At 57.5% G+C, this 15,309-nt stretch overlaps 2 protein-coding genes across 3 annotated transcripts in view; one reads left to right on the top strand and one right to left on the bottom strand.

Moving 5' to 3' along the window:
* The window catches only part of ZFYVE21 (zinc finger FYVE-type containing 21), a 13,202-nt gene extending 11,690 nt beyond the window's left edge, over positions 1-1,512 (top strand). For both annotated transcript variants that reach the window (XM_007455593.1, XM_007455592.1), the window contains 2 exons: positions 1,203-1,345; positions 1,477-1,512. In XM_007455593.1, coding sequence (XP_007455655.1) covers positions 1,203-1,345; positions 1,477-1,512 — 179 coding nt within the window. The remainder of the gene's footprint in view (positions 1-1,202; positions 1,346-1,476) is intronic.
* Positions 1,513-3,356: 1,844 nt separating this feature from the next.
* PPP1R13B (protein phosphatase 1 regulatory subunit 13B) overlaps positions 3,357-15,309 on the bottom strand; it is a 49,087-nt gene continuing 37,134 nt past the window's right edge. Inside the window, exons 8-16 of the mRNA XM_007455591.1 lie at positions 13,066-13,246; positions 9,296-9,465; positions 8,433-8,934; positions 6,554-7,278; positions 5,862-5,999; positions 5,658-5,791; positions 4,884-5,050; positions 3,975-4,174; positions 3,357-3,398 (exon numbers count right to left, since the gene is read on the bottom strand). Of these exons, the coding sequence (XP_007455653.1) occupies positions 3,357-3,398; positions 3,975-4,174; positions 4,884-5,050; positions 5,658-5,791; positions 5,862-5,999; positions 6,554-7,278; positions 8,433-8,934; positions 9,296-9,465; positions 13,066-13,246 (2,259 nt within the window). The remainder of the gene's footprint in view (positions 3,399-3,974; positions 4,175-4,883; positions 5,051-5,657; positions 5,792-5,861; positions 6,000-6,553; positions 7,279-8,432; positions 8,935-9,295; positions 9,466-13,065; positions 13,247-15,309) is intronic.

Below are 15,309 nucleotides of genomic sequence, written 5' to 3'. Positions count from 1 at the left end.
AAGAGCGGGGTGGGGGGCTACCCCCGACCCAGGCCGGGCCCTCCCTCCGTGTCTTTCCCGCATGTGGGCGGGGCCGGGGGCTGGTGGCGCCGTGCGCCCCCTTGTGGCGGTGCTGGGAGGACAGTGAGCCCTGCTCTGCCCAGGCTTCTGGAACCGTTAAATGCCCAGAAAAATGTGTTCCTGAGGGGGCGGGGCGGCGGCCACAGCAGCGTCGCGCACTTTCTGTCGAGGCCCAGGTAACTTGCATGCAGCTCTGCTGGCCACAGACTCAAAATGCGACAGCGGTCGTAGGAGCCACAGAAACGTGGCCTGGGCCAGTAGAAGTCTACTTATGGGAGCAGGGGGTGGGCAGAGCACAGCCTGCCTGCCCCAGAGCCCGGGGGCGGGGGGCACTCCTGCAAGGAGCCCAGGCGGGGACAAGCCGCTTGACACTCGGGGTCGAACCGTGGCTTATGAAAGGTCATGGGGGGCGTCCCAGGCCTTGGGTGGTGGGGCACTTCCAGCCGGATTGACCTCCCGGTGTGCTGGGCCTCTCCCACCCAGCACCTGCTCCCCCGCCGGCCTGCTTTTGACTCTGAGATCTGCGTCTGATGGAAGGGATCTTCTGAGCTGGGTAACGGCTCACAACGGAGTTTTCCTCCCAAGTCACAAAGTAGAACAGCTGTAGGTAGGCAAACTCCACTGTGAGGCTTGGTCTCCTTGCCACTTTTCTGACTGCAGTCGTGACAGAAGGGCCATCGGTTCCTCCAGCCGTTGGTTCTCAGAGCAGGTGCTGGGGTCCCGTCGTCGTCCATGGCGTCACAGCCCAAAGGCGGGCAGTGTCCCAGCAGGCCGACCCCACACGGCATCTTCTCGGGAGCTCGTGTACTAGAGTGGGGGGTTGGCACCTGTGCCCTGCGCTTTGACCCTGGCTCTCCAGAGTAGGGTGGGGGTGAGGCCCGCGTGACAGGCAGGGTGCAGCCTGGGCAGCCCTCCCAACAGCACTGCGCCTCTCCCTGGGTTCTCGGCCACGTGGTGCTGGGCCTGTGAGCTTGGGCTCATCCGCTGAGCAGCCCCTAGCCCAGGCCCCGCCACCAGGCTGCCTCCGTCCGAGACCAGCACCAGGGCTGGGGAGGAGGCGCCCCGGCCAGCACATCAGGGCTGGCGGCACCCTGGGCGCTCAGCGTCCCCTCGGGCATCCTTACCTTGTCTCCGCACTCCAGGAGGCAACGTGCGGGCCACAGGCATGACCCTGCAGTACACGGCGCCAGGGGCGGAGGGCATGACGCAGCTGAAGCTGACGGCCGGGGAGGATGCAAATGGCAGCAGAAGGCAGGCGACAGCATGGCTGGTGGCCATGCACAAGGTACCGTGGGCCCGGCCCTTCTGCTCAGAGCACTGCCCACCTTTCCCAGAGGGAGGCCCGCCGCCTGCCTAGCCGGGGTGCCCCCACTGGATTCAGCCAGGCACATGCATTTATCTCTGGTCACCTTGCAGGCTGCCAAGCTTCTCTACGAATCTCGGGACCAGTAACGCCACGCGGGCTGGACAGTCCGCTAGGGGCAGCAGCACCTGCTCGCCGAGCACGCACAGGCGCAACTAACCCTACACGTGCTGGAAACGCAACTCAAGTACTCGGAGCTTACCTAGTGCAATATGTACACAGTTGATTAATGCTCAGAACACCTCGTGCTTTAGAATTTGTCTCTTATCGATGCCTAATTGGGGGTGGGAGAGACTGAAGCTACACTACTGCTAAAATCATTTTAGCATAATCTATACCATGTTTTTATGAGTGCCCAAGTTTACTAGATGGTTCTGGCCCCTTGATGTTCGTTCCATTAATTCTTCCACAGAAGTGATGTGGGCAGTGGTGACTCAGCCTGATTTGCACTGGAGCGCATCTCAGAGGCTGCCCGTCCACGTGTCACTCATCTGGGGCTGTGAACAAACCTTTGCTATTTCATAGGGGAAGGAAAGAGATTTGTGTTTTATACTTTTCACTATTTCCCTTTATTAAAATAATTGTACAACAATTTGTATATAAAGCTTACGATTAAAACCTATTTTGAAAATACGGACCAGGCCTCACCTCACTGTGTCCAGACAACCTGAGCTTCATGCTCAGCTCAGTTCTGGCTCCAGAACACAAGACTCACTCACAGCCTCCGGTGAGAGACGGCGGTTTATTGTGTGCACGTTTACACGCCACCCGCAGAGACTGCCTTGCAGGGTGTTCGCTTCCCATCAGCACACTGTGCACAATCAATCAATCAGCGCTTAAAGGTAGGCGACTCTACAACGAGGACCTACACGTGTCTGTCTGTCTGTACGTAAATTACACACAAGACTCACGCATGGAAAATAAGCTCAGGGCCTGGATTTTAATGAGAGAAAAAAACATTTCCAACATGGTTCTGACAGTTTCGAGTGGTTTAGTCAAAAAATAGTTTTGGTATATAAAAGCCTGTACGTACAGTTGACACTTCAGGGAAGCGCCTTACTTGCTTCAAGTCTGGAACCAGGCAGGTTATGGTGTCATGGCCGGGACCGGGGAGCCGGGGGCCCTGCCCTCCCGCCCCCATAGCCGCCCCCGTGACTTTGCAGGCGTCCCCGCATCCACCGCCTCCTGGCCCGTGGGCTGCACGTCCACGCTGGGAGGGGCGGGGACCACACCGGGGCAGCACAAGGCTGCAGAGAAGGTAGTGCTGTGCTGAGACTCCTGACCACGTGTCACTTGATCTTAAGGTCCCTCGTGTCCACGGCCTGTCGGTGACCTAGACCGAGGCCTGGAACAGGAAGTGGAGCCCACACACCAGGCACCACTGCTGGACAGAAGTCTCCACACAGGGCCTCCTTTGGTGATGAAGAAACACAAGTGGTGAGGATGAAAAAGGTGCCCGGGTTTCTGTGATTTCTAGTAAACGGGAGGGCAGGGCTCTAGCGAGGGGATGCACCTCACGGCAGCTGCAAGTTTTCATTGTTGGGGCTGGGGTGACACCAGGAATGAGGGACGGCAGCCTTGGGGCCCAAGTCTGTGACAGCATTCGTCTTCCTTGGCAACCGACCAGGGGTTAATTACAGGGCTTCTTACTGGCAACAGGGGCAGTTGTTTAGAAAGGTGGGTATTTATTTGGATTTACAGTAACTGGCAAAAGTCGGTCTTCCTGGAGGCGAAGGTCTCTCTCCCAGCTGCGGGCAGACCAGAGAAAGGGCCTCACCTAGAACCTGCCGGGCTTTCACATTGTGGACGCTGTCTGCTAAAGGGAGCACCAGTAAAAGCCATTTCTAGCTTCAGCTTCCCGGGGAAATGGCAGAATCATCTCTTCAGTGGCTCCTCGTCGCTGGAGAGCCCGTGCGGTGCTCCAAAGGGAAGTTCAGGCCAGTGTTCGCTGTCGGGGTTTGATCCGTGGGTACAACTGGGAAGCAAGGGACAGGAGTTAGGACAAGGGGACGACCCACTGGGCAGGAACCCCATCCAGAGGCCAGGCTGCCCTCAGAAGTCCGCACACCAGCTCCTTCAGGCCGAAGTTCAGCTTGTCACCCTCCTACGGAGACCTTCCCAACTCCCAGGATACCCCATTCCTCTTCCTCTCAGGGCACTTGACACTGACACTGTCCGTAAGGCCCCTAAAGGTGCCTGGCAGGCCCACGGTGTCCAGTGACTGTGTCACAAAAGCATCTGCCAGCCCCACCGGGCACAGAGCACGAGAGCAAAGGCACAGCCCTGCCAAGGGTCTGAGGAACCATCAGTGCAGTGCAGAGGAGCAGCCTGCAGTTGCCCTGTCCCCCACCCCATTACAGACCCCATGAGCAGAGCACGCTGTGAGCAGCCCGTCGGGGGGCTCTGGCAGATGACCCCCCCACGGCTCCCACGAGGCTTGGAGAAAGGCAGTCTCCTGCCCGCAGGATTGGAGCCCAGGTTACGCCCACGGGCAGGCAGAGGGGACAGCTGGCTCCGGCACGGGGCCCCAGGGGCAGCGCAGAGTGCTTACCCCCAGCAGGGTTTTGGGCACGTAGCCCTCCCGGTCCCCAAAGCGAGCCCACCACCAGTCCGTCTCGCTTTCGTCCTTGCGCCTCAGGATGGTGAGGGCGTCCCCTTCGTGGAAGGACAGCTCGTCACTGTTCTGGGCCTCGTAAGCCCACAGAGCATACACCACACCTTTGTTCATCACGCCCAACTTCTCCTGCACCCCTGGGACGGGAGAGCAAACGGTCAGGTCTCCTGGAGGGCGGGCTGCAAAGAGAGCCCCACGGCAGGACCAGAAGGGACACGCTGCTGTCCTTGGGCAGCCCAGCGGGGGCCGCAGTGGAGCGGTCAGAAGCCAGGCCAGCTGCCGCCCTCTGCTTAACACCAACAGTCCCTTCCACGTCCCAGCAAGAGGACCATGGCGGAGCCTTTGTGTCCAGGAGCAAAGCAGTGTTGTTCTAAAAGGCGTTTCTTAAGGTGAAACTTACAGCCCACACGCAGAACAAACTCCCAAAAGTCGATGACTAAAGAAGCCGCGGGACTTGCTCTTGGACAGTGGGAAGCACTCACCACCAGAGCGACGGAGCCACCGCGACCCAGTGAGCGCACACCCAGGACTCGCCTGCGGGTCCCCAGGAAGGCCGGCCGCCCCCCAGCCCCGCCGCAAGGCGTCTGTCCTGGGAGCTGGGCCTGGAGGGCATTGCCTGTTTCATTTGACACTTTGTCCCCAGGGTCTAAGGTAGGCTGGGCCCACAGGTTCTCCCATCGGGTGTAGCGTGGATGGCCTGTGACTGTTTAGCCCTTGGAAAACCCAGCCCTGTCTAATGGAGAAGGGAGCTTCCCTCCCCCACAGGACAGGATGGGAGACCCACCCTGGGACACCTCAGCCCTCACAGGCCTCTCCCCTGGGGACCCCTGGCCGCCCGCCCCGCACCGTGTAAGAACTGGGAGCACTGGGGGTAGCCTTCCTCTGCCTCTTCGCACTTGTCCGCAGCAGTCTCAACGTCGCTGATGGTGGAGGCGAAGACGGCGGCGCCGCTCTCCACCAGCTGTTTGCAGAGGTGGACGCTGTTGCAGGAAGCAGCGCAGTGCAGCGGCGTCCTGGAGGGACAGAGAAGGCGCTCACGCCCGGCCGGGACCTAGGCGGCCCCCCAGGCTGTGTGCTCAGTGCCCCGCGAGCTGCTGTGCTGCTGCCTGTGTAGTGCCTCACTTCTACTAACAGTTTTGGGCCACACACACGTTTCTGAAAAGGGCGGGCGGGGAGTGGACTGAACACCGGCCTGTAAGCTGGGTGTTCACGGTGCAACAGCACGAATGTCCCTCACACCAATGATGTGTCCCTTGCAATGGCTGCGACAGTGACGGCTGTGTTTTACCACAATATACAAAAAACAGCTGTTCAAACGCAGCAGCGCAGACCACCGCCTGAAGCTCACGATGAGACCCACGGGGTGCAGGGCCTGTGGTGCAGCGGCCGGCCTGCGAGGCTCCCCTCCACACAGGCTTTCCGGCCGCTTAAAAACAGTATGGATCAGCAGAGGCTCAGCCTACAGTCAGCGGTCAGCCACGTGAAGGGCGTGATCACGGCAGCGCCTTTAACAAAACCCCCGCGAGAACAAAGACCAGGAGGATACGCAGGCCTGGGACCAAGTGGCCACCCTCGTCCTCTTCCCTTCTCCCCACCACCCCAGCGCCCTGGGGCCCTCACCAGCCGTCGCTGTCGGCGGCATTCACGTTGACCCCGAAATCCAGCAGGAACTTCACAATCTGGTGGTGCCCGGCGCAGACGGCGTTGTGCAGCGGGGTGATGCCCTCGTCGTTGGGCTTGCTGGGGTCCTCCACCTAGGACAAAGGGCATGTGAGCTCTGGCCCTGCCCGGGGCCAGCAGGGCTGCGGCCGCCCGCCCGCTCACCTCATAGATGATCCTCTGCACCAGGTCGAACTCCCCCTCCAGGGAGGCATCAAGGAGAAGCGCCAGCGGGTTGAAGCGGACCCTCAGCCCGTGCCCCGTCCTCTCCGAGTTGGGCTTCTTCAGGTTGGTCCGTTTGCTCTATCGGGAGGAAGCTCTGGGTTTCAGGGTGACCCCATGGAAGCAGGCCCAGGGGAGGCGGGGAAGAGGGCAGGGCCGACAGCCCGAGGCAGAGCTTCGCCCGCAGCCCCGAGTGGTGCCGGGCACCGCGGGCCAGCCCGCTCTCAGGCCAGCCTGGCCTGGCTCCGGAGGGTGTCTCTGCCTCGGGGGCCGGGCTGCGCCACGGGCACCCGAGAGAGGCAGCAAGCGGGGGGGTCAGAGCCGAGCCCAACTGCTTCCGCCTTGCCAGCTGTGAGGGGCTCCCACCTGCCTCTGGCTCCTGCAGCACTGCCCTCCCTCCAGGGCTCTGTCTAGAAGGTTCTCCTTCCCCTTGCTGCCTGCCCTTCTGATCCCCACACGGCTGCCCTTCCTCAGGGCCGCCTCGGGCCCCTAGGCTGGCCCTCTGGTAAGAGGCCACCGCCCCTCGTGCCCCGGATAAGCCCCACTGCTTCCAGCAGCCCCGACGCAGGCACGCCCTCCACAGGCACTGGCCGGGTGACTAGGGAGCTGTTGCCCTGGTCCGGGGTGGCACCCACCGTAGGGGCCGCCGGCGGGGGCGCGGCGGGGGGAAGCGATGGGGGGAGTGGCGGCTCCGTGGGCGGGGCCGCAGCCACGTTGTTGTTGTCGTCCTCGGCAGGCTCGGCCGTTTGGTGGGTGTTCAGGGGACAGATGGGCCCCTCCGGTTCGGGGGAAGGGAGCCGGTTGTCATTGGCATCCGAGGCGGGGGCAGGCTCGGCCGGGAGTGGGGCCGTGGGCAGGGTGGGGCCGGCCTCGCCTAGGTTCCCGTTGGCAGCGGTGTTCCCATTGTCCACGTCGGCTAAGGAGCCCAGGAGGTCCCGCGAGGGGCTGGGCTGGTAGAAGGGGGTGCCCTCCATGCCCCCGGCCAGGGTGTTGAAGCGCTGGTACAGCAGCTTCTGGATGTTGGGCCCGCAGGGGCCCTCTGGCTCCGTGATGGAGCCGCGCTTCTTTAGGGGCCGGGGCGCGTTGGCCAGCTTCCTGCGCAGGGCCTCCAGGTCAGCATCGCTCTGGTAGCGCAACGGCGAGTGCACAATGGGCGTGAGCTTGGTGGGGCTGAGCGGCCGCGGCAGGCTCTCCACGGCGGCCCCGTCTCCGGGGGCGGCAGGGCTGTCCTGCTCTGGCTCCTTCTCAGCACTTTCTGAAGGCGGCAGGGGATGCGAGGCGCTTGTGGCCAGCGACCCATGAAGAAACGGTAGCGGCGACGGGGATGCAGAGCCGGAGGGCAGAACGGGTTTACCGTACACTGGGGAGACACAGAGGACACCCACCTCAGCAGCCTGTGGCGTCTGGGGCCTGCTCACCAGGCACCTTTGACGAAACAGAGATGGGCTCCTACGGAGACTGTCATCTGCCACTGAGGACGCTAAGTCCCTATATTAAATCCCAAAGGAACCTGCTGCTCACAGAACCCCACCAACTCCTTCTGGAAGGTGGAGTGTCTGTAGTTTATCAGTTTTTACAGAACTGGGTCTTTCTCAAATGAAAAAGAACAAAAGGTTGCAAACCTGCCTTCCTGCCCTAAACAGGTGTTCACTGTTTTCCTGGCCAAGGAGAAGCCACGTGACCTGGGACCAAGCCAAATGATGTAAAACGCAGGCCACCTCAGAAAGGAAGGCTCATCCGGTGGCCTTGGCAAGCCTTTCCCCCATGGGCCAGGGCCTGCCACAGGTCAGTGCTGGTATATCCACCTGGGAGATCCCTGGACACAGGGTGGCCTGGCCTGCCTAGGGATTCTCAAACTAGATTCTAGAAAAGTTCTGCAGCCCATGCCCAAGAACGTCTGAAGAGGCCCCAGCCCAGCCCAGATGCCCAGGATCCTGCCGCACAGGGAGGAATCACTGTCAGCCTCCGTATGTGGGGAACTGGGCTCTGTGCTCACACCTGCCTCCCCAGGAGGCCCGGGGCTGATGTTCCCGCACCCAAACAAGGGCTTTTCTCCCCTGTGGGCTCTGGGAAAGGATCCCAAAGCAGCAAAACCGTCTCCCCTCACATCACCCCCTAGGGGCCTGGCTCAGCTACTGCTAGGAGGCCAGGGGGATCAGATCCAGGCAGAGCTCGTACTACGCCAGCTCCCCAGATAGGTCCTGTACAAGTTACTACGAAGCAGGAGGAAAAGAGGAAATTCCAAAATGCCAGCCTTCCGAGACCTGGATTTCCTGAGAAATGTGGGCAGGCGGGCGCTCAGACAGGAAGTCAGAGAGCTGTGGTCCACCTGCAGAATTGCTCTATGCACGTCATCTTTTACCCCCATCTCACACAGATACCCAAGGCCGCACTTTATGTAAGAATCAAGTTTAATCCTAAACAGCATGTGGCCCAAAAGTAAGGATATGGATCGGCATTTTCTCAAATATGATTTCCTCACCCCGAGAGACGGAGAGTGCAAACCCACCATACCTGCTTTAACCGACTTATTTAAGGTGCTGTGCGCCGCTGGCTGGTACTTCTTAGGTGGCGTGGCTTGCTGGAGGTACATAGAGTATATGGAGCTTGAATTCACTGTCTGTGGCCCTTTCCTGGGGGACTGTGGCCTTGACCCTTTATCAGCCAGGAAGGGCCTAATGGCCACAGTTAGTGGGAGTTCAGATTTGCCGTCTCCAGCTGGAAAGGCAGGCAGCCCCGCCGGTGGGTATGTGGGACTTGGTGGCACAGAAATCCTCTGCTGAATCTGCTGGGAGGACCCTGGCTGGTGGGGGCCACTCGCAGGGGGCAGCGGTGCAGGTTTCTGCCGACTGGGCAGGCCTGCGCTGGGCCTGGGCAAGCTGCCCTCCTTCCTCCTCTCCAGGGAGTTTGTCGAGCCTGGGCCCACGGGCGCAGGGCTTGGGTATGTCCCATAGCTTGGGGGCAGCTGCTTGCCGACACCAGGGATGGGAGGTGGCACTTTACCAATCTCGATGCCCTAAATTTAGGTGTTAAAAAGAAAGACAAAGTCATCCTTTGAAAAGTCAAGCACGTTTCCATCCACGGTCACAAGAGCACAAAGCAGGACTTGTAATCCTTCAAACAGGCTTGTGACCAGGCACAGGGCACGCCGTGGGGGTGAACAGCAGGGTGAACGACCCTGACCAAAGGCCTCACACCTGTACCCCACTCTCGTGCTCAGGGTCCATGAACTCCTTCAGACTTGGGTATGATTTGGACACCAACAGGATTAATTTGCCTCGTGACACCTCCTACCACTTAGATAAAGACGAAGGCTAAATAAGGATGTAGTCAGTCAGGAGCTTGTTTGTGTTTTGTGACAAAGACAAACGGCATACCATCTTCTCCGGGGCTCCCAAGGCTGACAAGGGCATAGGCTGGCTCGAGACGGCCCCCTGCTTGAGAGGCCCCTCCACGTTCGGGTCCTTCCAGTCCACACTGGCGATCTGCGTCGGTTTCACCAAAGAGCTAGAATTTTGTTTTAATGTTGGCCAGTTTCCATCATTGGCTTGAAAAGAACACAGAATTTAAGTAAAATTTTTCTTGAAATTAGTTGAACCAACATAAGAATAACCCCCTGCCAGAAGCAAAAATCACCTTCTGGAACGTCACGCTCTGATGGAGCTCCATGACCAGGAGGCGCCCCCTACACACACACCGGCTGCTGCGCGGCAGGACGACCAAGGTCGGCCTCTGCCGGCACCGCCTCACCAGTGCCCACGTGCGGTCACGTGTGCAGAGACTCCATGACCAAGCACAGGGCTGCTCCTGTGCCCGGGCGAGGGGCCAGAGGATTGCAGAAACATTCTTAGCCCCCACTGAAATACAGGTCAAAGCCATTACATTGACACCAATGAATAACATAAGCGTCGGCACTTGGTTTTCAAACACTATTTACAAATACAGACAGCAATATAAAAAAAGACATCTTTTGACTTCATAACAGGTTTGACCTGTACTGCTTCTAGTATTAAAAGAAAAATTTGACTTTAATCTGTTAGAAATTTCCACCCTCTTAAAATAATTCATGATCACAGGAGGACAGTACAAGTTCCCAGTGATTGGAGTAGCAGGCTGTTATTCTGTTGCAGTGATTAGAAAGCCAGTCAACCCAGCATTTTCAGGACAGCCACTGAAAAGGTATGTTTTTTAACACAGCATCTTCCAAACTGAGAAAGGGTGCAGAAGCATTCCCTGGTAACACAGGCCCATTCACAGTGAGCCCACAGGGTTAGATCTCAGCCCGCCTCAGGCCCCTGCTTCTCTCTGCAGCGGTACAGGGCTGGACTGGAGTGGGAACCCTCCCAGCCATCAGCCGTATGGCAGGGAAAGCAGCCAGGGGCACTGTTCTGGGCCCTCCTGTAGGAGTAGCACATCCTCGCCTCTCCTCCCATCTGCCAGCACGGGCAGGTGGGGCAACAACAGAGCAGCAGGGAAATCACCCTCCCTAACAGCAACTGTGCTTGAGCCCAACTGCGACTCACAAAACAGGAAGAGCAAACTCTCAAATCCACTCTGCACACAGCCATACAAGGCAGCGTCAGCGCAGTGACGATGAGAGGGCCTCTGAGTGCCCGGGCAGCGACAGCTCCTAAGCCAAATCTATCTCTGGCAGCAGCACGGCCAGCCCATTGTGTCCACTGCTACTCCGGCTCAGTTCCGCCATGGCTGGAAACCACTGCAGGCTCCAGGCCGCTGCTAGGGCCCTGGTGAGGCATTCCCAGGCCTTAGTCCAAACCATCGCTTTGCTCTGTGTGGCCCATCAGCCTCTTCTGGGCCAGAAGTGTGTGTGCTTTCACACCCCCTTGGTTGTATCAGACCCGGGGGTGTGTGGGCCAGAGATGCACAGGTTCACCAAGGATGCACCGAGGTGCAAACTCCAGGCTGAGGGGAAAATGGACAGAGCCTGCTGCTGACTCAGGAGGGAGGACAGGGCTGGCCGTGGGGGCTAGAGTCCCCAGCCTCTCTCAGGATCACATAAAATGTGGCCACCAGCTGCTCCTCAGATCCCACAGCCATGGCAGAGTTCGCAGAAATCAGGCACAAAGGGACTGGACAGGGACTAGGAATTTTCTTTCTTCAGGATGAGGCAGGAGGTACAGAAGGAAGACCATTTATTCTTATTATAAAGGGACAAAATCATCTGTAAGTATGATGGGAGATGCCTGTACTGAAGATAAAACTAAAAGCCTCATAATGAACTCAGAAAATCATCTTAATTTTGTAAAAACAAAACCAAAAAACCCTTGCTGGGCCAGCACCTGTCAAACCCTTCCTGAGGATGATCTGGTGTTTCGACCCAGCCCAAATCTCACACCAGTTGAAGCCGGGGACCAATTTAACGTATATGTGGCTTCTGTCTCAAGCCTGAATGCGAGGAGCAGGCCTTCTCACACCAGTTGAAGGCGGGAACCAATTTAACGTATATGTGGCTTCTGTCTCAAGCCTGAATGCAAGGAGCAGGCCTTTGTCAGTTTGGAAGAACAGCCACGGCTGATTTGGCACTGTCACCAGAGCTTCCCACCGGACCTGCCAGCCAACATACGGTTCGCAAACGGGCTTGTGGGGCGCTGTGACGAGCCACAGTCAGGCCCGACGTCGAGGTCTGACACTGCCCAGGAGCTGGTCACTCTGGGTTTACCACGGCCATCTGTGTGACACGGGAACCAGAAGGATAGCCGACAGCACAGTTAGTCTCCCCTGGGAGATTTTCTCACCCCGGCTCTACATCTGGGCCGAGATACTGCCCCCCAACGTGGGGGTGACACAGGTCTCCTGTGCCCACTCACCCCACAGCACAGAGAAGGAGCGAGGCTACTGCCGAACCTCCGGAGGACATGGTCTCCCAGCCCTGCGAGGGGTGTTCTCCTGGCAGCCTCTGTGAGGCGGCCTAGCACACACCCACAGAGAAGAGGGGAAACTCAAGCCATCCTCAGCTCGGGGCAGGTTTGAGATATTTAAGCAGAGAAGGAGCCAGCTGTGCTAATTTTCTGCCATCGGCAATAGCTGAATGTATACTCCCACCATCTGGTGGTTCGAACTATAAATAACAGCTTATCAAAGAAAGCTGCAATTAGAGTTTCATGCCGACCACGCACTCCACGTGGCTTCTGAGACACAGCCACGAAGAGATTTGAGCCAGGCACATGGCCCATGAGGACTGGGGACACCCCCTCCCACCTGGGTCAGAGCAAGCCCCGGGTCCTCCAGCGGGGACAGCAGTGGTGTTGCTGCTCAGACCAGGTGCCAGGCAAGAGAACTCAAAGCGAACAAACAAAAGCCCAGCACAAATCTACCACCAAACCTGGAAAAACGTCCTCAAAATGTAGCCCTGACCCAGTCAGCACTACTGCTGTCAGGAATGTCACCTGTGCTCTGTGATTCCGTGTGTGATGGGCCAGCGTGGCAGCTCTGTCATATACAAAGTCTCACTGCCAAGGAGCCCTGGCATCTCATGCATCAGTTTAAAGCACAGCCGTCTTCCTCTGAGCACACAGCACGGAGTCTCCGTGGAGACCTGGGCCTGCGCTCAGCTAGGAAGCTGGGGGCGCCGCAGGGGCTCCATGTCCTCGGGACGGCTACGCACTGGCTCGGCGCTGGGGGCCTGAGTCCGGTCACACCGCACGATTCAGGGTGGTCAAGAGCCAAAGGGGTGGCTTGTGGACTCTCAGGTGGACAGAGACCATGCTGGGTAGGGAAGGCAGAGCAGCTACAGGCTCTGCTGATGTGGAGGCAGCCCTCTGCCTGGGCCGCAGCGTGAGGACGAGCAGCAGCCCAGGCTGCAGTGACGCGTCCCCTGCCGCCAGCGAGCACCCTCACAGGCAAACAAAACCTGTGGCAGGAGAGGCTCAGGTCTTAACTAATTTGTGTTTTGAGAAGCCACACAGTAAGGACACTGAGTCCAGAAAAGAGAACCTGTTCTTGTTTTAGGATAATCGTTACTGTGGTGGCACACAGCTCCCCAAATGCTGCCCTAGAGGACAAAGTGCCTTGGAGGACACATCACAGAGGCTGGGTGCAATGTGGGGGTCTTCTCTGAGGCCACTGTCCCCCCCACAGTCCCCCTTCCCGCTCACTCTCCCCCCGAAAGAGGACCCAGGCCACTCACCGGATTTGGATCTTCCGTGGGCAGCACTTGAGGTGATAGTGAGAGACTGGGGCTTTATGGGGTCTCCGGGGGCAGGATAGCTGCCGGTGCTGGGAACCTGGATGTAAGGCCCCACCGCAGCGACCCTGCCAGGCGTGCTCAGGGGTGACTGTGGCGACGACGTGCCATTCACACGGCTCAGCTATAAAATGGGAAGAAATCAGAGTCAAGATTCTCCTCAGTTAAATTCTTTTAACTGTAAGCCTAGTATGACCGACTGCTCAGATTTGAGCCACTCAACAGTTCATACGTAGGAAGCTCCATCACCCTAGAAGATCAGTATCTAGAAAGGGCAAGACTTCAAAAAAGGGCCTGAACCCACAGTCCCACATGAGTGATGCTCTGTGATAACACCTACCTGTTTGTGAGTTATAAAACCAGGAGCCGAGTGTGTAACAGAGCAACCCCTCAGGACCCCTCTGTGTACATAACCCTCTCACCTGGGGATGCACTCCCTTCCCTGGGTGGGCACAGAAGCATTGTCAAGCCTGGGCTCTGAGCCTGGCTTCAAATCCTGCTCTGCCACTTACTCACTGGGCTGCCTTAGGCAAGTGATGCAACATCTCTGAGCCTCTGTGCCCATGTCCGAAAATTCGGGATAAGCGTTGTTGTAAGGACTGAATGAGCCACGCAGGACAAAGTAATAGGGTCCAGAACCAGGTGAGACTCTGACCAGTTCCCTGAAGGCAGCTCTGCCGTTCTCAGCAAGGACACCAGGCCACAGCCAATGACACTGGTCACGTGACACTGCCCAACAACAAAAGCCTGCAAAACAGGGATCTGACTAGAGAAACACTGACCCTTAGAGTTCCCCAGACAGGCTCTGAGAGAGCCATACCCATCCTACAATTGTTTGCAAAATTCTGCATGCATGAGCATGTGTCATTTTGGAGAAAGCGTCCATGATTTTGACAATTGTTCAAAGGTGCCTAAAACCTTTGGGTTGGAGACACAGAAGCACCAACTTCTTCAGGGAGATCCCCTAAGTATCAGATGGAATAAGAAGTAATATTTATGTAGCCATCTGTGATGGTTAATTTTACCTATCAACTTGGCTAGGCTGTGATACCCAGATATTTGGTCAAACATGTCTAGATGTTGCTCTAACGGTATTTTTAACATTTAAATCAACAGACTTTGAGTAAAGCAGACTGCCCTCCATAATGTGGGTGGGCTGCATCCAATCAGTTGAAGGGCTTACAGAGAAAGACTGAGGTCCTCAGAGGAAGAGGGAATTCCACCTCTAGACTGCCTTCAGACTCATGCTGCAACATCCACAACTCCCTGGGTTTCAGGCTGCCAGCCAGCCCTGCAGATTTGGGGTGCGCCTGCCTCCACAACCGCATGAGGCAGTTCCTTACAGTCAGTCAACTGATCAGTCTCTACACACATGTACACACAGAACTGATTCTGTTCTCCGGAGACCCCTGACCCACCACTACTAAGACTGTAATGTAAGCAAGCATGGAGCACGGGCACACGTCCTCTCCCATGCTCTGTGTGTTGTTAATTGAGAGAACAAGGAAATCATTATCTGAAATCATGGCATCATACAGATCAACCATTGACCTTTAAGCACTCTGGTTAAAAAAAAAAAAAGTGTGGATTTTTAAATAAGAGACTTTTCACCTGAGACCACTGATCATGATGCCCACAGAAGTGGCACTACCCTTCTGCCTCTCGTGTCCTCCTAACCCATCCCACCAGGCGAAGCTGCTGAAGCCTGCACCTCGCCTCCTGAGAGCTACCTTCAGAGCAGCAGGAGCTGACTAGAGGACACCTGTCAACCGTGAAAGCACTGGTTTTGGAGTGTGGAGACAGGAACTCTGGGAGCACTGTCCCAGCTACCTGGCTGCCTGCTCCATTTCCACTCCTGAGGGCAAAGTGCCAATCAGCTCTCCACTCAGGCACTGCTCCCCTCAAACACTGAGCACCACTGGTGGAACAAAAGGTCAAGTGCTACATCCGGCCAGAGACACCACACACAGCAGTCCCTTATCCTCCCACAAACTCCCAGCGATGCATACGCTCATGAAGCGCTGACAGCAGCGGCAAGACTCAGGGACACCCTGCCTAACAACAGGGCTGGGTAACATGACCACAGGCCCTGGGACATGGAATTTTACACAGAAGTTACAAAAGGAATGAGGTAATAATGACCTGGAAAGATACCCACATTGCAGTTAAAAAAAAAAAAAAAAAAAA

This window comes from Lipotes vexillifer, unplaced genomic scaffold, assembly GCF_000442215.2.
Source record: "Lipotes vexillifer unplaced genomic scaffold, Lipotes_vexillifer_v1.1 scaffold584, whole genome shotgun sequence".
NCBI lineage: Eukaryota > Metazoa > Chordata > Mammalia > Artiodactyla > Lipotidae > Lipotes > Lipotes vexillifer.
This window is presented reverse-complemented; position numbering and strand designations above follow the sequence as displayed.